The sequence below is a fragment of the Gobio gobio genome, assembly GCF_949357685.1.
Source record: "Gobio gobio genome assembly, chromosome: 3".
Classification (NCBI taxonomy): Eukaryota; Metazoa; Chordata; class Actinopteri; order Cypriniformes; family Gobionidae; genus Gobio; species Gobio gobio.
Window position 1 is genome coordinate 9,326,805 of NC_137099.1, and position 22,904 is coordinate 9,349,708.

The following is a 22,904-nucleotide window of genomic DNA, read 5'->3' on the forward strand; positions in this document are numbered from 1 at the left end:
TTTGATTTCGCCCTGCAACTCAGTCTGGAAACCTGTACATTAATTTCTACTGCTTCTGTTACACTTTTGCGGGAACCAATCACAGACTGGCTTATCCACCTGGCACGCTATTGGCGGGTTTAACGCGATGACAGATAGAGAAGCGATGGTTGTTGTACGTTGATCACGCCTCTTGTGGTCTGATTGGATGGAGGACTATCCACAGAGTCATTTGAATTATGCTTGTTTATCACGCCTTTTGTGCAGTAGAAAATACATAGCAGACTCCTCAGACCAATGTTCAATCTTAAATTGAGCTTGGTTTGGTGATAGCCAGACAAAAATTTCCCATTAATTTTCTGTAAAAATTGCATCGGGTTGCTCGCGACCTGAGGTGTGTAACAGTGTAAGGCTGTGTTCACACTTGATGTCTTTTTTGATAAGAAAAAAGTTGACAAGAGCGCTCTTTTAGTAAAAAAAAAAAAAACCTGGCAGCACTTGGTTCCAAATAGCAGCCCAGGGCTTCTTTTGTTGCAAAAACAACAGCTGTAACAAGAGTGCTGTGTGATGCAGAGATACAAAATGTCCATCCATCCATCCATCCATCTTCCGCTTATCCGGGGCCAGGTCGCGGAGGCAACAGTCTAAGCAGAGACGCCCAGACTTCCCTCTCCCTAGCCACTTCCTCCAGCTCCTTCCCAGGCCAACCGGGCGACATAATCCCTCCAGCGTGTCCTAGGTCTTCCCCGGGGCCTCCTTCCGGTGGGACGTGCCCAGAACACCTCCCTGGGAAGGCGTCCAGAAGGCATCCGAAATAGATGCCCGGGCCACCTCAGCTGGCTCCTCTCGATGTGGAGGAGCAACAGCTCTACTCTGAGCTCCTCCCGAGTAACCAAGCTTCTCACCCTATCTCTAAGGGAGTGCCCAGCCAGGCCCGGGGTTGGGGCTTGTATGCGAGAGCGTCTGGTGGCCGGGCCTCCCCCCATGGGGCCCGGTCGGGCTCAGCCCGAATGAGTGACGTGGGGCCGCCCTCCCGTGGGCTCACCACCTGCAGGAGGGATCAAAAGGGGCCAGTGCATAGTGGATCGGGTGACAGTCGAGGGCGAGGCCCCCGACGACCCGATCTCTGGACACGGAAACTGGCTTTAGGGATACAAAATGTCGAGAAGAGAAAGTTGGCTTTTGTGTTGGCTTTGGAAGTTAACGGAGAGGAGAATGTCGGTTCACAGCGGCGTTTGTGGATGCATGACTTGTATGCAACAGTATGGTGCCTACAATAATTTAGTGCAGGAGCTCCGTTTGGATGATGCGCTTTGCGGCATATTTTAGACTTAAAAAAGTCAGTTTGAAGACCTGCTACTGCTGTTAAAGGGTTAGTTCACCCAAAAATGAAAATTCTGTCATTAATTACTCACCCTCATGTCGTTCGACACCCGTAAGACCTCGGTTCATATTCGGAACACAAATGAAGATATTTTTGTTGAAAGCTGATGGCTGAGAAAGGCTTCAGACAGGCCTCCATTGGCATTCAGTACATTTACACTCCCAAGACGCATAAAAGGCACTTAAAACGTCGTTACAAAGTCCATCTCACCACAGTGACTCTACAATAATTTTACGATGCGACGACAATAGTTTTTGTGCGCAAAAAAAATCAAAATAACACCTTTATCCAACTTGTTATTGTCTTCCGTGTGTGCCTCCACGACGCATGCGCGAGAATATGACGCAGATCCGGCGTTCGGACACAAGACCCAGAAGCGATTTGTTTACAAGACGCGCATATCTAAGCTGTTGGATTCTACATTGATCGTGCTTTAGGTCTCTGCGTAGTTCTCAAAATGGGGATAAAGTGTGCATTTCATGGATTCCCGAACGCTGGCGCTACGTCATATTCTCGCGCATGCGTCGTGGAGGCACACACGGAAGACAATAACAAGTTGGATAAAGGTGTAATTTAGATTTTTTTTTGCGCACCAAAACTATTGTCGTCGCATTGTAAAATTATTGTAGAGCCACTGTGTTGAGATGGACTTTGTAACAACGTTTTAAGTGCCTTTTATGCGTCTTGGGAGTGTAAATGTACTGAATGCCAATGGAGGCCTATCTGAAGCCTTTCTCAGCCATCAGCTTTCAACTAAAATATCTTCATTTGTGTTCCGAAGATGAACGGAGGTCTTACGGGTGTCGAACGACAAGATGGTGAGTAATTAATGACAGAATTTTCATTTTTGGGTGAACTAACCCTTTAAGTCGATCTACCAGAACACTCTCCATTTTTCTTGTTGTTATGGAAACGAGTCAGGTCTCGCTACGTTCCTTTCATTGGTCAACTGTCAAAGAGGCGCTTGACGTAGGGCGTTTTTAAAAGAAGTTTTATCAGAACTTGAAAAGACGCTCTGAGCTGCAGCACAAGCGCTTAAAAAAACACTCACAACTTTTTTGAAAACAAGATTTACTCCATAGGATTAGAATGTAAAACAGACGCTGGGAGCTTCACAAAAGATGTCAAGTGTGTATTTTTTTTCTGCACAACAATAATTTAATCTTTGATGACTTTGCAATTCACGTTTATTCCACAAGGTGGCAATGTCTTATACACAATGATGAAGTGACGTTTCACTCATAGTTACCGCCAGGGGCGTAGCACAAAATCCCGGGCCCTATGCATAGGCAGTCCTGATGGGCCCCCATGTTCCATGTTAAAATATATTTTAACTTTTCAAGGGCCCTCTCTGCCCTTGGGGCTTTGGTAATCAGTACTGGTGTTACCCCCAGTCCGACGTCCCTGGTTACCGCAGGCAGAAAACAAAAGAAAAGGAAGAATCATCAGCAAAACTTGAAATGGCTCAGCGATTCACTGCAGAGCAAGAACTGAATCTGGTGAAGAAACTGTCAGAGATCAAAATATTGATTTTGAAGATGTTGAAAATGATAGTTTTGGGAATATGTTTGAAATGGCGAATATTAATCAGATGCTGAATGTACTGAATGCCAGGGACAGCAGATGAAAAATAGCCTATATGGCTAAATCTGGCACATTTCCATGATGGACTTGTATACTCATGTTAATTAATGTGCACTGTCCCTCTTTAAAAAAACAAAAAAAAAAATTACTGGGATATGAACTCTGACAAGGACAGTGATGATGGTATAAAACATCTGCTCAAACTGAACCCTTCCAAGCTCCAAAAGCTAACGAAATATGCTTTATTTTATTCTTCTGTAATTGTTACTCTAATATCAGAAGAGTTTTATACTATCGCGACAGGTAGAGATCTATCTATATTAGATATAGATCCGGGTCACTAAAGACCCCAATATGTAATAATCATTGGCGAAAAAAGGGTTAAAGAAGAAAAAAAAAGAACAGTTGTTGAAAAAGTGAATTATCATGATTTTTTCTTATTTTTTCTTATTTTAATTTATCCTGAGGCCCCCTTGTTAGTTTGCTGAGGCCCCTAGTTGGCCTCGGCCCTTGATTGAGAACAAACACCTAACTTTAATTAGTAAACTTCGGTGTGTAATTTGTGCCATTATGGATTATGGACATGAATGATACCTCAAATCGTGTGACTTATTTAGTGACTAAAGAGGTGATTTATTACTTTTCTGTTTTTAGTATTTTAGGAGAAATAGGGGGAAAATTCCCATAGGCTTACACTGAAGGAGAAATCTCCTGGAAGATCCTAACAACCACATAGCAACAGCCTGGCAGCAACATGCAAGACCAATGTTTTACATAGGTGAGTATCACTCGCATTTTCTTCAGAACATTTGAATAAACTATGTAAAATGGTACAAAAACCTGGTTATGTTAAGGCAAGACAGGTGAATAGGGTAAAAGATTTACAAGTATTCTGTATTCTGAAATGTTATGTTTCAATATGCAAATGAGGCATTATATAATTAAATATGCACTAATTTGAATACATTTCTAGAACAAAAATCTAAACATTGCATGGTCATTAAATTTTTTTTACATATTAGAGGGGATATTGGATATCTCTTCACTCAAAAAAATAACTCATTGGACAAACTCAATTTAATTGAGGGCAGGTTTTCCATCCAATAAATATGTGTAGCCCCAAAGAAAAGGGGTGTCGCTCCTGACATTAGCATTGATCACTGAGTGCCCACAGCCTAAGCACAGAATTAAACAAAATTAAAAAAACATTACATAAACTCCTCTAAATGTCCAACATAACTGAACATTAAACACTAACATTAACTTACAACATCTTTCCCTTTACAGAAAAACATAAAATAACACTTTGATCCCTAAATTTACTCTCCTAATGGAGAGCATGCTGGGAACTACAGATCCACTGCCCAGTTAGTTATGTCAACACAAGCATTTCATGTAGTTTTAACACAACTTAATTAAGTAAACTTCAGTTTTAAATATATTAGGTTGATTGAACACAATTAAATTAAGTTGTGAAAACATTTGATATGTTTAAGTAACGTGAACAGAATTTACATGTGTCATATCTGGGCCTGGATGATTTTCTTTTTTGAGTGTTTTTATCACTCCATAAATCAGAAAATACAGCCAACAGCCAGAAAAAAACTAAATTCACTAAATTTCAACAAAAACAAATTAGGAATAAAATGTAGTATAAAAACCTTCAGAAGATAGGAATAAAACTGTAAAGTTTGGTGTATGTAAGTGCTGCTGAAGTGGAGATTCAGTGCAGGAGAAAAAAAAAACAGCCTTTAAAGATATGTACTGTAATTGAACTCTACATATGCAAATAGATAAAGTGCTATATACAGTAAGATGCACTTAAGATCAGAGGTGGACAAAGTACACAACTCCATTACTCGAGTAAAAGTAAAAGTACTACTGGTCAAATTTTACTCTGTTACAAGTGAAAGTTGTAAAAAAACAATTTTTACTTAAGTAAAAGTACAGAAGTACTTGTTTATAAAAGTACTTAAGTATCAAAAGTAAATTTCCTTTTTTATGTCAATGCATTATTTTATTATTGTTGCATTGTTGTATGAATTCACGCTATAGCCTTCATGGTGGTTTAAGCCAGTGATGCTCCATCCGACATGCTAGCATACGACCACCTTGAACTAATTTAAATACTTGCATAAAAGTTTCAAAGCTTTTTACAAAGCTGCTGTCACTTTAAGGCAGAATGCACAAATCCTATACACTGATACACATCCGATATTTCCCCAACTGTTTACGATCACTTAAGACATAATCAACTTTGTTTACGTGAATACTTTCCAAAATGAAAATTTTGACATTTTGTGTGTATTGGTCTGTTTAAGTGTGAAAAACACAAAAGAAAGCTCTATTCAGTACTCGCGTTCTGGCATCTGAGAGGCACAAAAACCAGACTGAACTGAACTGTTTTTCAGATTCATCCATATGTCTATGCTTCTCTTTCTCCCAGACATTTACATTTTATGAGACATTCATCAAGTGTTTGCCAATGAAACTAATCTTTAATCTTTTCAGAAAACTGAAACTTACTTTCTAATATGGCCATGGGTGCACACACTGTGCCGAGGAACCGTCTTCTTCCATTTTGCAAAAAAACTGATCAGTGTTCAAAGAATGTTGGGAAATTATGACCCTACACAAGTATACTAGGCTGTCTTCCTAGAAAAAATCACCCACTGACTTGCAAAGCTGCTACAGAAACGACTTTTGACTTCGAGGACCTTGATAGAAATGTAGTGGAGTAAAAAGTAGGATATTTGTCTTTCAAATGTAGTGAAGTTTAAGTAAAAGTTTCCCTAAAAAATAATACTTCAGTAAAGTACAGATACTCAAAAAGTGTACTTAAGTACAGTACTCAAGTAAATGTACTTAGTTACTGTCCACCTCTGCTTAAGATGCTTTCTTTCCACCTGTCCAAAAAAAAAAAAAAAACACTTAATGAAATAAACAGAAAAATGAAAACAAGTAAACATGAAAATGTATGAAAAGTGCTGCACTTAGCAACACATCTTGCATTCTGAGGCTCTCTGCTGTTCTTTTTCTATGAGTTTGATACATGCAACTCCAAGGTCATGTGTTTGATTCCCAGACATTAATGTTAGCTGCTTTAGATAAAAGCGTCTGCCAAATGTAATGCAAATGTTAACGTGCAATTTACCTAATCAGGTAGACGCTACGTGGAGTCCTTTTCTTGACTTTAAAACCTATCCGATGTAAAACTTTTGAGGGTTTCATTGACAACTCTCAAGCTGTAAAGCCCTATAATCTCCCGGCAGGGAGCAAATGCTATTCGCCTTACCCAGGAAATAAACCTGTGTAGTCCAATCTCTGAAAATGAGTAAAAAACTCACTCAGAGACTGTCCTCGATGTCCCGCTCTGGTTCAGCTTTAACAAGGCAGAGGCACCTTTTTGAGGCCAGTTAAAAATGCATTTAATCTCTATATAAACATGCTGTCCTGTAGCCTCCGCGACAGAGAAGTTATGCTGTCTGGACTTGTGCATTTAATCACCGCCCTCATACAAACGCCCAATAAAGTGCCTTGTTTTAGTCGTATTCCCATCATTTTTCTTTTTTTTTCTTGCTTTTTTTGTAAATTAAATTACTGTGATGACATCACTACCAAGGGGCTGATTACTTTACTTCCTCTTCATTAACTTAATTATTTGACTATCAGTAAACCCGCCTGAGTAATTCATATTTGAGAGGCTGGGCTGTAAATAACCTCTTTCTGCTGGTTTATTATGGGCCGCAGATTTGTCATTCTCCAGCATGTTAATCAGCCTCTTTGGTTTTGTCTGAATCCGAAGGCCACTGTCTTGCTGCCCATTCAGTCAATGACTTAAAAGGCAGTGGTTTTGTTTAATGCTATTCAATATTAATATTTGACAGAGAATTTCAAGAAAAATCCAAATGATCTTTAAACATAAAGATTGTGAAAAGATTATATTACAATATATAGTATAGATTTGATAGTGCTGTCAAATAGATTAATCGCATCTAACATAAAAGTTAATATATATTTTATATATATACTGTGTGTGTATATATATATATATATATATATATATATATATATATATATATATATATATATATATATATATATATATATATATATATATATATATATATATATATATATATATATATATATATATTAATACACTATATACAGTTATATATATATATATATATATATATATATACAGTTTGAACCAAAATTTATTCAGACACCTTCAACATTTTCTTCGCTATAGTTTAGAAAATGGTAGTAAAATATGACAAGAACATAATGTCAGATAACTTTGATAGAAAGGTATGTAATGGATTACAATCAACTAATCAGCTGTCAGCTGTTATATTTAAGTACGCAATTAGATATTACCAATTTAGGTCAACTAATGACCAAGCAATGCTTCATTTGGTTCAGGCTGTGGTGTAAAAGGTTGCATTAGCAATCAAATAAAAAACAGTATGTATATATATATATATATATATATATATATATATATATATATATATATATATATATATATATATATATATATATATATATATATATATATATATATATATATATATATATATATATTATACGCATGCATACACTATATTGCCAAACGTTTTTTGACGTCTGCCTTTACATGCACATGAAATTTAATGACGTCCCATTCTTAATCCGTAGGGTTTAATATGGAGTTGGCCCAACCTTTGCTGCAGTAACAGCTTCAACTCTTCTGGGAAGGCTTTCCACAAGGTTTAGGAGTGTGTTTAAGGGAATTTGTTATCATTCTTCTAGAAGCGCACTTGTGAGGTCAGGCACTGATGTTGGACGAGAAGGCCTGGCTCTCAGTCGCCGCTCTAATTCATACCAAAGGTGTTCTATCGGGTTGAGGTCAGGACTCTGTGCAGGCCAGTCAAGTTCCTCCACACCAAACTCGCTCATCCATGTCTTTATGGACCTTGCTTTGTGCACTGGTGCGAAGTCATGTTGGAACAGGAAGGGGCCATCCCCAAACTGTTCCCACAAAGTTGGGAGCATGGAATTGTCCAAAATGTCTTGGTATGCCGAAGCATTAAGAGTTCCTTTCACTGGAACTAGGGGGCCAAGCCCAACCCCTGAAAAACAACCCCACACCATAATCCCCCCTCCACCAAACTTTACACTTGGCACAATACAGTCCGGCAAGTACCGTTTTCCTGGCAACCGCCAAACCCAGATTCGTCCATCAGATTGCCAGACAGAGAAGCGTGATTCGTCACTCCAGAGAACACGTCTCCACTGCTCTAGAGTCCATTACATTGCACTTGGTGATGTAAGGTTTGGATGCAGCTGCTCTGCCATCTCTACGCACTGTTCTTGAGCTAATCTGAAGGCCACACAAAGTTTGGAGGTCTGTAGCTATTGACTCTGCAGAAAGTTGGCGACTTCTGTGCACTGAGCCTCAGCATGCGCTGACCCCGCTCTGGGATTTTACAAGTTGCTCTTTTTCTCAATTGCTTCAACTTGCCGTTATAATACCCCTAACAGTCGACCATGGAATATTTAGTAGTGAAGAAATTTCACGAATGGACTTATTGCACAGGTGGCATAAGTCCTGTGTCCTGTGACCATTCTTTCACAAATGTTTGTAGAAGTGTCTCCATGCCTAGATGCTTAACTTTGTACACCTGTGGCCATGGAAGTGATTGGAACACCTGAATTCAATGATTTGGCGGGATGTCCGAATACTTTTGGCAATATAGTGTATAATATGGATGTTACACAAATAGGCCCATTATCTGAAGGTATTTGAATGCCTCTAAAGGGAGCTTTATTCAGATTTTGAAGACAATCATTGTCACACTTTTGTTTTTCTTTTCGTTTATTGGCAGCAATTTACAGCAACACAGACAAATATAGCATTATTATACCATGTATCAACCTCCCTTGCATCCTTCAATGAAAATAAATTACACAGACTCAAACTTGCTTAAATAACATTAACGTGAACAAACACTGAGCCACATATGAATGTAACCATGACATTTAGAAATAGACATGCCTCCAGCTTTCTTCCATCACACAGGTAAATGATGCATAGGTGGAGAGAAGTCAGAGAAATGCATGTTAATTTATAGGCTACTGCATATTTTAATGCAAATAATAAATAGGCCTATTTCTACAGTATGCATGTTGTACCTTTAAACATACATGTCAACTCTAAAACCATGAATTTCAAACCGATTTAATGTTATTTTGTTGTTTTGCTTTGACACCACATGAAACGTACATTTAAAATATATAACTGATGTTTTGGCTCATAATTGATTGGGTCATGAGTTTGCAGTGGATTGTGGAGGACTGCTGGCCGCTTGAAATCTCTTTGACCTGGACATGGAAGCTGAAGGTCAAGTTCACCCTTAAGAGCATCTCGACGTTTCCCAAAGGTAATGTTTCAAATCTGTCATTATTTTCTATTATTGCTGTTATTATTACTGTTAACCTGAATTCAATTGCTGTAAGATTTTAGAAAGGTTTCTCAAAACAATATTTCGTGTTTTGCTGCAAAAACTGTACACATGTAAGCATGACACAGAACATCTGCTATTTACAATGAACAAAAACAATAAATTAACATGTAAGTCTTGCTGAAACAATTGACAATTGTAATCAAAAGCTCTGTTCCAAAACCTAGTGAGCTGCCTTGCTGCCTACATAGGCAGCTTCCTTCTAATTCAAATAAAACCTTGTGAATGATTTGGTACGTTTACATAGGGAACATCTCAGTGTGCCACACAAATAGTCAACAATTTATAATAGCGTTTAACATTAGCGTGTTGCAAAGCTAGCAACATGATATAAGCAAATATTGGGGAAATCAGACCATTGTAAGCTGTTTACTATTATTATTTTTCGCTTTTGAATTAATAATACATTATCGTTCAAAAGATTGGGGTTTGTATTTTTTTTATGTTTTTGGGTAACACTTTAGAGTAATGGTCCGTCATTAATAATTAACTATGCAGGAAGTAATACAGGACTAATGACATTAACACTTCAGCTACTACTATTAACTAATATAGAAACAAGCTTAACTAATGAGTGAGTAATATCAAGTTTAGGAGATAGTTACTTATTAGGTAATCAATAATTACTGACTGAGATTAGCCTCATTAATAACCATGAACTAACTGACAAATTATAATGTCTGAGACGTAATCATTCATCATTTTTACTCTGAATAAAGTCATAAAGTGCATCACTAATTTCTCAAGTGTTACCTAGTCACTATGCAGGAACTACTACTGATCTGGACCATTATTTTGGTTTTTCACTTTAAAAGAATGATTCAGATCACTAGTAGTCCTTGAAGAGTGACTAGGTAACACTTGAGAAATGTATGACTTTATTCAGAGTAAAGAAGGACAATATTCAAGAACCATTATTTTTAAAGTGAAAAACATATTTTTTCACTTTGAAATAATGCTCCAGGTCACTAGTAGTTCCTGCATAGTGACTAGGGAACACTTGAGTAATGAGTAACACTTAGTAATTCATTAATAATTCTTTATCATTTGTCATAGTTACCTAGTTCTTTGTGATGCCAATCCCAGTCAGTAATTATTGATTACCTAATAAATTGTATATTACTTATGTAGTACTACTCATTAGTCCTGCATTACTTCCTGCATCGTTACTTATTAATGACGGACCATTATTATAAAGTGTTACCTGTTTTTGTAAGAAATCTCTCAAATGATGCATTTTTTTTAATCAGGGGAAAAATTAAAAAAATGCTAATATTGTTCAATTTTATTACAATTTGACTGTATTTTAAAATGTAATGTATTCCTGTGATCAAAGCTGAATTGTTATCATCGTTACTACAGTCTGTCACATGATCCTTCAGAAATCATTCTAATATGCTGATTTCCAGCTCAAAGAACATTTTTTTATTATTACCAATGTTGAAAACAGTTGTGCTGCGTAATATTTTTGTGGAAACAATACATTGTTTCAGGATTCTCTGATGAATAAGTTCAAAAGAACAGCATTTATTCGAAATAGACATCTTTTGTAACATTATAAATGTTCTTTCTGTCACTTTTGATCAATTGAATGCATCTTTGCTGAATAAAATTCATTAAGTATTAATCTCTTTTTTTTTTTTTAAAAACACACTTTTGAACGTGTATACTGTGATGCCTTAAAAGGCTGTCTACAGGTTTTGGAACACAGCTTGAATGCTTGTTATGTGTTATATTAAATGTCTACTTTGTATAAGATTCTCTGACACCAATGAAGTCCCTCTATACTGTATACTTGGTTGGCTTTTGGTGTGTCTTTAGGTGGCTAAATGGTTTGGCTTTTAAAGTCTCCGTTTTTTAATCTTACCATTGCCAGACCACAGCACAGGACTGTAATGCTGCCGTGAGTTCATGCAGTCTCGGTTTCCATTTGGAAATCTTTTCATAACCCTGCCCCAATCTTCCTATCGCCGCCTCCCACCTCCTCCATGTCGTCCTCAGAGAACGGGCTGTCGGCGTGGTATCCTAATGCAGATGTGTGGTGCAGAAAGTCTGTGGAACGTGGTACGTTAAGGTTGTCGCTTATGAACTTGTGTGGCCCTTCCTCCTCATCTTCTTCGTCGTCCTCGTCAAGATCGTCCTCTTCCTCGTGCTCCTCCACACTCTGAGCGAGAGCCCTGCGGCCGTCCCTTTGTGTCCTCTCATTGGTCGATTTGGTTCCCCCGCGTTGGCGTTCGCCCTCGACCTGTGCGGCCTGTTCTTTGGCCTTACGACTGCGTTTCCACTTCATTCGCCGGTTCTGGAACCAGATCTTGACCTGTTTTACACACAAACACACAAGGGTATCAGCAAAATAGCCACCTTCTGCCAAAGAAGCAATAATCAAATTTTGGACACTAGGTGATACCATTTTCTTTCTCCAAACTATGAGTAGAATTTTAATACCACAGTGAATAAACTTATTCTTCATGTTTTCGAAAGACTTCTCTTATGCTCACCAAGGCTGCCTTTATTTAATCAAAAATACAGTAAAAAGTAATATTGTGAAATATTACTACAATTTAAAATAACTGTTTTCTATTTGAATATATATATTAAAATGTAATTTATTCCTGTGATGCGAAGCTGAATTTTCAGCATCATTACTCCAGTCTTCAGTGTCACATGATCCTTCAGAAATCATTCTAATATGATGATTTGCTGCTCAAGAGACATTTATTATTATTATCAAAGTTGAAAACAGTTGTGCTGCGTAATATTGTATATGCATCCCAGACAGCAAAATAATGTCATCCCAGATGGGCCGTATGTTGCTGTCTGGGATATAAAGTCCAAAAGAGCAGCATTTATTAGAAATATAAATCTTTAGTATGTCTTTCCTGTTACTTTTGATCAATTTAATGCACACTTGCTGAATAAAAAGTATCAATGTATTTTTATTTTTTGACCCCAAACTTTTGTACAAAAGTGTAAATATGATAATCATTGAACTGTGGTATACTGCATATATACACTCTCCCACTCGCTCACTTTCACACTTTGTTACCTGTGTCTCGGTCAGCATGAGCGATGTGGCCACTTCGAAGCGTTTGGGTCTGGAAAGGTACTTGTTAAGTTTAAACTGGTTTTCCAGCTCCAGTAGTTGTTGACTGGTGAATGCTGTCCGTGGCCTACGACATTTACCCATCAAACCGGACTGGGGGGCGGCTGTAGGACAAACCCAAAGAATGAGGACATTAATAGAGCGTATAAATTATATACAGTTTACATATATGAAAAAGACCATTGAATTGAGTTTGTTTTGTTTTCCATAGTGGTCCAGGTCAAAAAGACCCACATCCAAGTACACTTTTTTTTTTAAGTTGCTCCCTTAAATTTTTAAGTACAATCAACTTGGATAAATTACATTAAACTGGCTTAAAAAATGAGTTGAATCTTATATAACTTCTAAAAAAAGTTGAAAATTGCTTTTCTTATTTTGATGAGTTAAAGCAATGTAAAAGCATGTCATAACCTATTGAACATATTTTTTTTTTTTTACAGTGTGGTGTATTTTGTGTAGATATGGTTCAGAGCTTTGGGTTATGGGTTTGTACAATGCTAATATTCTGCTGCAGTTTAACATAACTTTATGTTGATCTAATATAAACTTTTAACTAAGGGCATAAACTTTAGCAGCATTTTTACTTAAAAGCCTGCAGTAACGTCATTGCTAAAACTGTAAATCTCTACCAAATTAATAAAGGCCTCTTGTGCCTGTATATAAAAATTTAGCACCAGCCAAAAGGGATGCAAGATACTGTAATCCACGTCTAGATTATTTTTATGAGATTTTTGCCTCTTTTATATAATGTCAAGGACTTGTGGGGTTGGACACACACACACACACACACACACACACACACACACACACACACACATACACACAAAAGAAATTGTAGCTATCATTTACCATAATAGCTGTACTGCAGCTTATTGTTAAACACAGTGGAAGCAGGGCTGGGCGGCCATAAAATGCAAGAGCAAGCCATTAACTTAATGAAAATTCAATGAACGCTTTTTGGATTTTATTGATGAACTACAGTATGTTTAAGGTGTTTGTTTATAGTTTCTCTCTCACACAAAGACAATTTCCATCGAGCTGACATTTATGGCTTTATAAAGAAGCCAAAAATAAAATTATATTATTACAGTTTGGTGTAAATCCTGGTAACACTACACGGACCATTGTTCAGTCAGAGCGTCAAAATGACTTTATTGTTGAGTTGTTGTTTCTTTAACTATCCAAGGATAATATAATCTTTCAATCATGTCTATGAAGAGCGTAATGTATGGTAAATAAGATCAAATATATTGGCTATTGGTTTGTTTACAAGATATTATTATCGTTTTTTTGTATTATATTATATCTTTAAAATGTCTTTTAAAAGCTATTTTAATTGCAAATTCATAGAAATAAGTAATATACTGTATATAGTCATATTTCCCTGATCGTTTAGCCACCTAGAATGTCATTTATAATTCAGCAAACTAATTTCGCCACATGTGACCACCATGATTTCAGTTTAATAATCCATCAAACTGGAGTAATAAACATCATAATTGCTTGGTGACAAATTAACTCCATGTCTTTCAAGAGTCGCAGGTGTGTAAGCACATCTCTCTCTCCCTGTTTGCTTTTCCTCACCTTTGATTATGTTGAAAAGGATTTCATGAGCTTTTACAATGTTTGCTTTCAAACCGACAATGGCGGTAATGCAACAAAATTTTTGGTGTATGACAGTAATGATGCCATAATGATGGAGGTGCACAATTGATGTACTCTGCATGATTTGGAGAAAACGTCCAGTGACGGCTTATTCTATTTTCTTCTACTTTGTCTACATTGGATGCTGTTGTAGTTTTTAATAACTGAAAAATTGTAATTTGCTCATGTGTAATGTGCATTATGAGTAAAACAGCACTATTATGGAATAAGAAATGATTTATTTTGAAAATCAAAAAGTCCAGTTAGAACCAGAAATAGGGAACTATAATGCTCCACAGATCATTTATTGATATGTAAGCAGGTAAACATGTCAAGAACCTGATTTATATATTTTAAATCATATTTTCATACGCAATTAATATACAGGCCTGTTCTTATGTAAATGTAGGTCAACTTTTTAAACCGTTAAACGAATTATTAATTAAAGTGTTATGGTGCTCCACTCAAATTTCATAAATAAGAATAGCAAACACGAGTCAACCATTTTTAACAGATTAATAATGAATTCAAATGTCATAAAACGTTCATGAATCACATTCGATTTTCTGTGAACAATGATGAAATGTTTAGGAATGATTTAACAAAGTGTTACCCACTCATCTGAATGCTACCCCACTCACAGGTGTAATCGGGCAGTCTTGGTACCATGATGCCAGCTCGTATCCAATGCTCCAGCGGCAAAGATCCGGCCATCGCCGCCGCCTTCAGCTGCTCCGGGTACGGCTGCGTCAGCTGCGTAAAACCCGAGTACGCCAGGGCAGGGTGCTGACCTCCCAACGCTGAAAGGGGATACATGGGCGTCGTGTACATGGCTGGGATTGCAGTGAGTCCCGGGTGTGGGAGATTGAGCAGCCCTGGTTTAGGTATGATTCCGGTTTGGAGGTGTATGGCGCCAGGTGTTCCACGAGGGGACGGAGTGTCTGCGCGCCTGCAGGACACCGGGCTACCCGTCGGGCTGTCGCTACTCTGTCCAGGTGATATTTCTCGGGTCCCTCGGTGTGGTTCTTCAGCAAGAAGAGCGTCGATCCTAAAGTTCTTAGATTTTTCCATTGCAACGCTTCTAGGTTGTTTGGAGTTGCAAGAAATACAGCTGTGTTTTACGCACATATGCATGCGTTTGAAACGCGATTAGTAATACTTTCTTCTCTATTTATAACTTGTGGGATATGCCGATCTTAGTCTAACTGAGATTTGGAAGTCAGCCCATGAGACGACCGAAGTATCTATAGTTAATAAACTTTTACGCATACAAAAGAAAAGAAAGAAAATGCGCCCAAAGGATACGAGCGCGCAATCTTACTACAACACAGCTCTCTCTTGTTTTGAACAGTATCTCTGTCACCTACTCTGCTCTCTGAACCTCTCCGCGCGTTCACATCTCAGTCATAACGCCTTTGCGAGCGCTGATTGGCTGCAGGGGATGTCCTGCGGGAGTAGATCACTTGACAGTTTTCTAATTAACTAATCATAATGTACTACAGACACTTCGAGCTCGTCCTTGGACTGAGACTTGTTCCTCAAACAACAGAGCAAAGACGCTTGCGAAGTTTCCGAAGTACCTGAAACCAAGCATTTCTCATGGCTCAGTAACTCATTTAATACACAAAAATTGAAATAAATCATCCAAAATAATCCAAATAAATTAATACATGACATAATAATAATACATTCTTGTCGCGATAAGTTTATATATTTGGTAAGATTATTATGCTTCTTTTACTATTTGTGAGACCTTAAAATGTAGTGCTAATTATTAATAATAACAATTATTATTATTATTCAGTATCTCAGATAATATCAAATAAAAAATTATCTCACCTGAGCAATTGTCCAAGGTGTTGCCTACATATTAATATTAATAATGTAATCTAATATGTTGGACTACCCGCTTATTTAAAGAATCTCGGCTGTAATATCAAGATAATTTAATTTTATGACTTTACATTATAAATAGTTCGTAAAATTATTTATTAACCCGAATAATAAGTCAAATGTTCGCATCATTAAATGGTTAAAAAGTGTTTGTCATAACCTAACAATGACATCCACATTTATATAGGCTAAATTACTAGCCTATAAATTCACCAGATTATATGATTTTTTTGTAGACAAATAAAACATGTGTAAGGTCGAATAGTTCCTCAGAGTAACGGCAGCATGCATACCCATGTTTTTTTTTTACAGTACATTAAAATAATAATAATGCTTGTACGGCATGAATTTATCTTTTCCTATGAGATCATCATCACCTCGAAAATACTCTTTTTCATGGGTGTTTATTCCAGCATATTAAGATCCCTTATAATAAATTAATTGAAGACCAAATATTATGTTGAATAGTATGTTTATGTAAAAACATAAACAAAAATATTTCCCGACCGCATTAACATTGTGCGCTAGCCTAAAAATAATCCCACAATGTTGAAGTAAATATAGGCTATTCTTCACTCGTGTGTATAAGTGCAAACACTAAGTATGCATTATATGAGGGGACAAACAAATAATACAAATAGTTGTAAACCTATATCAAATAAATTAATTAAATACAGGCAATTCATTCAAAACCTTCATTCCATCCATGAACTGCTTGTCGTGGACACGCAATAAATCGAGACGAAATGAATTGCAATTCGCCACTGTTATTTTAAATATTGCCTGTGGACGGTGGATTAATAACATGGAAAACAGTCTCTGCGCAGGCGACGCGAGGCCGAGACTCTGATGGGTTCGCCTTGACCCGAGAAGATTGGAGCATCCCGCCCTCTATACCGTAAATGCGACGCTAAAGCAGGCCGCGACTCAAAACCTAGTGTGCTGCCTACCTAGACAGCATGTTTGAGGAAGCAGTCTATATCTGACATGTCTTTGATATGCCCCGTTTTTATAGTAGGCTAGGCCTAAATATTTTTGTAGGCTACTTATTATTGCATTGTTTTGTGCGTGAAAACAAAAGGCAAAAAAAAGAGTACAAGACGATTTTTCCAATACGATCTCTGTAGTCTGAATGTTGTTGTTGTTGTTTTCTTTCTTTCTTTTTTTCATCTTTAAACAAATATGTGCCTTTCATCCAGGTAGGCAGCTCGTGTGTTTTGACACACACCGCAAGGAGCTAATTTGCGCGAGAGAAATCAAGTGCTCTCCGCGTATTCCCAGCAACCTCTACCTCTCCCTCCCCTCGTCCAGTGCGCTGCTTTTATGATTTAAAAGTAATTTAAACAGCCCGGCCACTGGTAAATCCGTCTTTGGCACCCTGTGACAGAGGTGCGCAAATTAAATTGAATCAATGGCACCGCCGGCCTCGTGTCACGTCCTCTCTTAAGTAGGGCTATTGCGCGCGCACACGTGCAGGTTTGTTGCGCGTGCTCACTAGTGATTCATTGCGTTGACAGGCGTTGCCAAAATAAGACTGCTGAAATATCAAGAATGATTGTGATTTATCTGGTATATTTCTGTGTTCTTATTTTAATTGAAATGTTTGGATTTAATGTAAGATGTTGCAGTGTTTTGCAGATGCATTATACTGTAGGTGAAGTCAGCTAAAATGGGCCATCAGGTCAAATGGGCCAAATAAGGTTGTAGCATCATATCGCTTAAACTTTTTACAGCCAATCACATTAACTAATCTTGCATTGTTGCTTCAACACTTGTTGACATGTAACAATATTGATTGGTCTGAGTTTTTTTGGTGGGCAGAGCAGAGTGTTACATGAAGCTTGTCAGAGAAATAGTAAGGTGAGTCTAAATTTCATCTATCATTACTAAGGGTACTAAAGGAATTATAAGTAAGCTTACCTACAAAGCAAAGGTTTATGCACAACGTTTTGACATGCTCTTTCAAATAAAAAAGTTTAATTTAAAAAAGAAACATCGATTTTTATGTAGAAATGGCTGGTTAAGCTAAAATGGGCCACAGTTTTCAGCTAAAATGGGCTGCATACACACACACACACACACTTTTACACAGATTTTTTTTTAAATTTTCAAATCTTTAACAAAATGTTTGAAAAATATTTGACAAGCACACAAAAGACACCAATGCACAGAAACACAAACCTATACAACATGATACATTTTTTAATGAAATATTCGTTCAACTTTCTGTTTAACGAAATACATTTATGGTGTTGTTGTGGCACACTAAAGACAAAAGTGTCACTTTGCTGTTAAAAATAAAACGATTTCAGCCGAAATGACCTGTGTTGTTCTCTTTTTATATTGGCCCATTTTACCTGAATGTTATGCCGTGGCTCAAGAAGGTACCTGCCAATACTATAACTCTCATAATTTTAAAACAATTATACTTTTTCTCATTTAAAATGTATGTACATATTTAAGAGACCCATGCTAATTTATAAAAGATATCAGATATCAGAATATTAGATCTCATGCATAGCTTATTTGATGGTATTATACAACTCCAAATCAGAAAAAGTTGGGACAGTATGGACGACGCAAATAAAAAAAAAAGAACTACATTTACTTTGACTTGTATTTCATTGCAGACAATATGAACACAAAATATTTCATGTTTTGTCTGGTCAACTTCATGTCATTTGTAATGCATCCTTTCCTGTCATTCAGGCAGGCAGGCCAGTCAAGTACCCGTACCCTCTTCCTCCGCAGCCAGGACTTTGTAATGTGTGCAGAATGTGGTTTTGCATTGTCTTGTTGAAATATGCATGGACGTCCCTGGAAAAGATGTCTTCTTGAAGGCAGCATATTATGCTCCAAAATCTCTATGTACTTTTCAGCATTAATGGTGCCTTCACAGAAGTGCAAGTTACCTTTGCCAAGGGCACTGACACAACCCCATACCATGACAGACTCTGGCTTTTGGACTTGTTGCTGGTAACAGTCTGGATGATCCTTTTCTTCTTTGGTTCGGAGCACACGGCGTCCATTCCTCCCAAAAAATACCTCAAATACTGATTAATCTGACCACAGTACACGTTTCCACTGTGTGATGGTCCATCCCAGATGCCTCCGAGCCCAGAGAAGTCGACGGCGCTTCTGGACACTGTTAACATAGGGCTTCCTTTTGGCACAGTACAGTTTTAACTGGCATTTGTGGATGTAACTACGTATTGTGGTACTTGACAAAGGTTTGCCAAAGTAGTCCTGAGCCCATGTGGTGATATCGCTTATAGATGAATGACGATTCTTGATGCAGTGCCGCCTGAGGGATCGGAGATCACGGTTGTTCAGCTTAGGCTTGCGCCCTTGTCCTTTACGCACTGAAATTCCTCCAGATTCCTTGAATCTTTTCATTATGTTATGCACTGTTGAATGTGAAATATCCAAATCTCTTCCTATCTTTCTTTGAGGAACATTGTTTTTAAACATTTCAATAATTTTCTCACGTATTTGTTGGCAAACTGGCGATCCTCGGCCCATCTTTGCTCCTAAAGGATTAGACCTTTCTTGGATGCTGCTTTTGTACCAAATCATAATTACAATCACCTGTTGACATCACCTGTTTAAAATCACATCATTATTTAACCATTTTACCTCATTACTAGCCCTAAATTGCTCCTGTCCCAACTTTTTTTGAAATGTGTTGCAGGTCTGAATGACAGGAAAGGATGCATATTTACAAATGACATGAAGTTGACCAGACAAAACATGAAATATTTTGTGTTCATATTGTCTGCAATGAAATACAAGTCAAAGTAAATTTAGAAATCACTTCTTTTTTTTTATTTGCGTTTTCCATACTGTCCCATCTTTTTCTGATTTGGGGTTGTAAGTCATTTACCAAAACGTGGCCAATTTTAGCTGACTTCACCCTTCACCCTACTTTATTGTGTTCTTTCTAAACAATATGTCCAAATGGCCTATCCACAGGAAATGTTATACCTCAGGTGACTTAATAGAAATGTTATGTTTCACTTAAAGGGTTACTTCAGTGATTTAGCATTAAGCTTTGTATCAGTAGAAACCCGGTAGTATATTCAAATTATGGTATTTTCCCCCCTCATGTCCCCCTGAGACGAGAGAATTACGCATTTTATTTCTGGAAAAAATCCTCAGATGACGCAAATATCGTCATTTTGCGTCATTGGAGGATTTTTTGGCCAGAGGCTAGAGTCTACAGCCAGTAGAAGGAGCTGTTTCGCATGTTATCAACCCGCCCACAGGGGAGAGATCTCACTCACAGAATGTAAATGCGCACGGCCGCTCGGATCGGGCATTAATAACGGGGCGGTGCGGAGCAAAGTGAGTGTTTCAACTTTTCAATTAATTCCTATGAAAGTTGCTTCCATATGCGATCTGAAAACGTGCAAGACTGGACACGCACCGTGAATGACTGGCGCTTACCTCAGCTCTGCTCAGCTCTTCGCTCTCGTGATGAATGAAATCTGACTACTGCTGAGTCTGTTCCATGACTTTCGTTCGGCTCACTCACACGTTATTGAAAAGACACGTTCAGTTTTTAATTGTAGTGTTTATACTCTAATTGAACAAAATGATTGTATCATTATGAAGATCAAAACGACGGTGGGCCGGTGTTGGGAGTGGCCTTGTAGGGCAGCGAAGCAAGTGCATTCTGGGAGTTGTTGTCTTTCATCCACATGAGACAAATACATTTTCTTTCTTTTCTCAGTCTAGAAGGCACCAAATTCAAAAATAATTTCACATTTCTACTACATAAATGACCCAGTTTAAATACACATTCATCTTCCCAGCACTGGAGTGCCCCTTTAAGAATCAACTGTCTTAGATGGTTCTCCTGAAGTTCCTTAAAGGGTCAGTTCACCCAAAAATGAAAATTCAACTTACGGAAAAACGGTTACGCCTCTCACAGTTCAAAATGCTTACGCTACGTCTGACGACCATAGACTGGAAAAAAATAGCTGACGACATTGCACACCAGTTACGCTCGTTAGACGTAAGCATTTTGAACTGTGAGAGGCGTTACACTTTTTCCGTAACGGAAGGCTATCGGCCGGAAGATAGATAATTTACTTTAAAAAGTTTTAAATATGGATATTTTTCTTACACAAACGTATAGATTCGCTTCAGAAGGCCTTTATTAACTATCCCTTTAAAGGGATAGTTCACACAAAAATGAACATTTAATTTACTCTTTCTTCCGTTGAACACAAAAGAAGGTATTGATAAGAATGTTGGTAACGATACACTCATAGAAAAAAAGGTACAGTGGAGGTACAATTTTGTTCCTTGTGGAACAAAACGTATAACTGTACCTTTAAAGGTACACAATTGGTCCTTAGGGTACAATTATACCATTGTTTTCCTCTACTTAGAGCAGGGGAAGGCAAGTTCAGTCCTAGAGAGTCACTGTCCTGCAGAGTTTGACTCCAACCCTGAATGACATCTATAGAAGCTCTTATTGAGAATTAACAGAGGTTTAGATGTTGATGTTTTATTGAAAATATTTGGTCACCATTATGGTGATCGTGTTTCCTTTAGTTGGGCAGTTTGACTCTTGGCTATTTATGTGAGTTTGTGTCTTTTGTTACAGTGTTAACAAAACACATAATCTGTTAAAATCAAAAGAAGCCATAAACAAAAATTGTCATGAAGAAAAATGTTTGACTAAACTCATCACTGACTAAAATATTAATAATTCATATTCACCAACAATACTTTAGTATTGCCATGAGTTTTATACTGTGGTGGCTTAGTAGGGTTGGAGCTAAACTCTGCAGGACATCAGCTCTCTAGGACCAAACTTGCCTACCCCTGATTTAGAGGTACAAAAATGTACCTTTAAGGGTCCCACCCCAGTGACGGCCACTTGTACCTTAAAAGGTACAATTTTGTACTTATTTTTTTTGAGAGTGTACAGTTCACGGCACCCATTGACTTCCACTGGATCTGTTCCCCCAGACCAGAGGCAATTATTTTGTCTGAGCTATGGATAAAAAAAAAAATTAATAATATAATTAATATTTTCTCGTTGTATTTGTCTTATCCTTTTAGTGTAGAATGAGTAAAGCTGATTGTTTTTAGGATGACAAAAAATGTTAAAAGTAAAATTTTTAGGCTGATTAATTTTGCTCTACCTCAGTGGTCTAACAGCGCTCGTCAATGTCAAAATGATCGATATAGGCCAATCAAATCAAAGAAAGCGGGGCTTAATGTCATACTGTCAGCAAAGAGAGCTTGTGGAAAGATGTAAGTAGATGCAAGTCTTAGACACTGTTTATGATAGAAATGTTTAATACCGACAGTAATAGACTGCAAACTTCTCCACTTTTTGTAAAATTTCGCCGTTTTGAACTGAAAAAAAGGCGATCATGATTCATGTAATTCATAAATTAATGTGACGACCAGGCAAAAAAAGTTTGCATTTTCTACATATTAGACATACGAATATTAAGAGTGAACTCTTTTGAAATAAAATATTTGCAAATAGTTTAAATTGATTACTTCAAAAACTACAATTAGACCTAGGACTTTACCATTCATATTCATTTATTTATTCCCTTAAATCCACTTAATCCTTTAATTATTCAATTCATTTTTTATTATTATTATTATTATCAGGGTGCGATTTGTGAAAAAAAAAAAAAAAAAACAGAAGGGGAAATCACAATAAATCACATAGTGGAGCTATAGACAATTTTTTTGGCAGCTGTTACATTTTTTCTTTTTTATAATAAATATTCTGATTTAACTTTGAGCTTTGAAGAATTAAATGGGGGGGGGTCAT

General features: G+C 37.3%; 1 protein-coding gene across 2 annotated transcripts; it reads right to left on the reverse strand.

Annotated features, from left to right (window-relative positions):
• Positions 1–11,398: 11,398 nt before the first annotated feature.
• Positions 11,399–15,274, reverse strand: mnx2b (motor neuron and pancreas homeobox 2b; the record flags this gene model as incomplete). Of its 2 annotated transcripts, none has more annotated exons than XM_079812060.1 (3): positions 11,399–11,773; positions 12,503–12,663; positions 14,845–15,274. In XM_079812060.1, 3 exons carry the CDS (start codon positions 15,272–15,274, stop codon positions 11,399–11,401), a joined length of 966 nt encoding a protein of 321 aa, XP_079668186.1. The 2 variants fall into 2 exon arrangements, with proteins under 2 accessions (XP_079668186.1, XP_079668185.1); XM_079812059.1 differs by having other exon boundaries at positions 14,821–15,274.
• Positions 15,275–22,904: the final 7,630 nt, after the last annotated feature.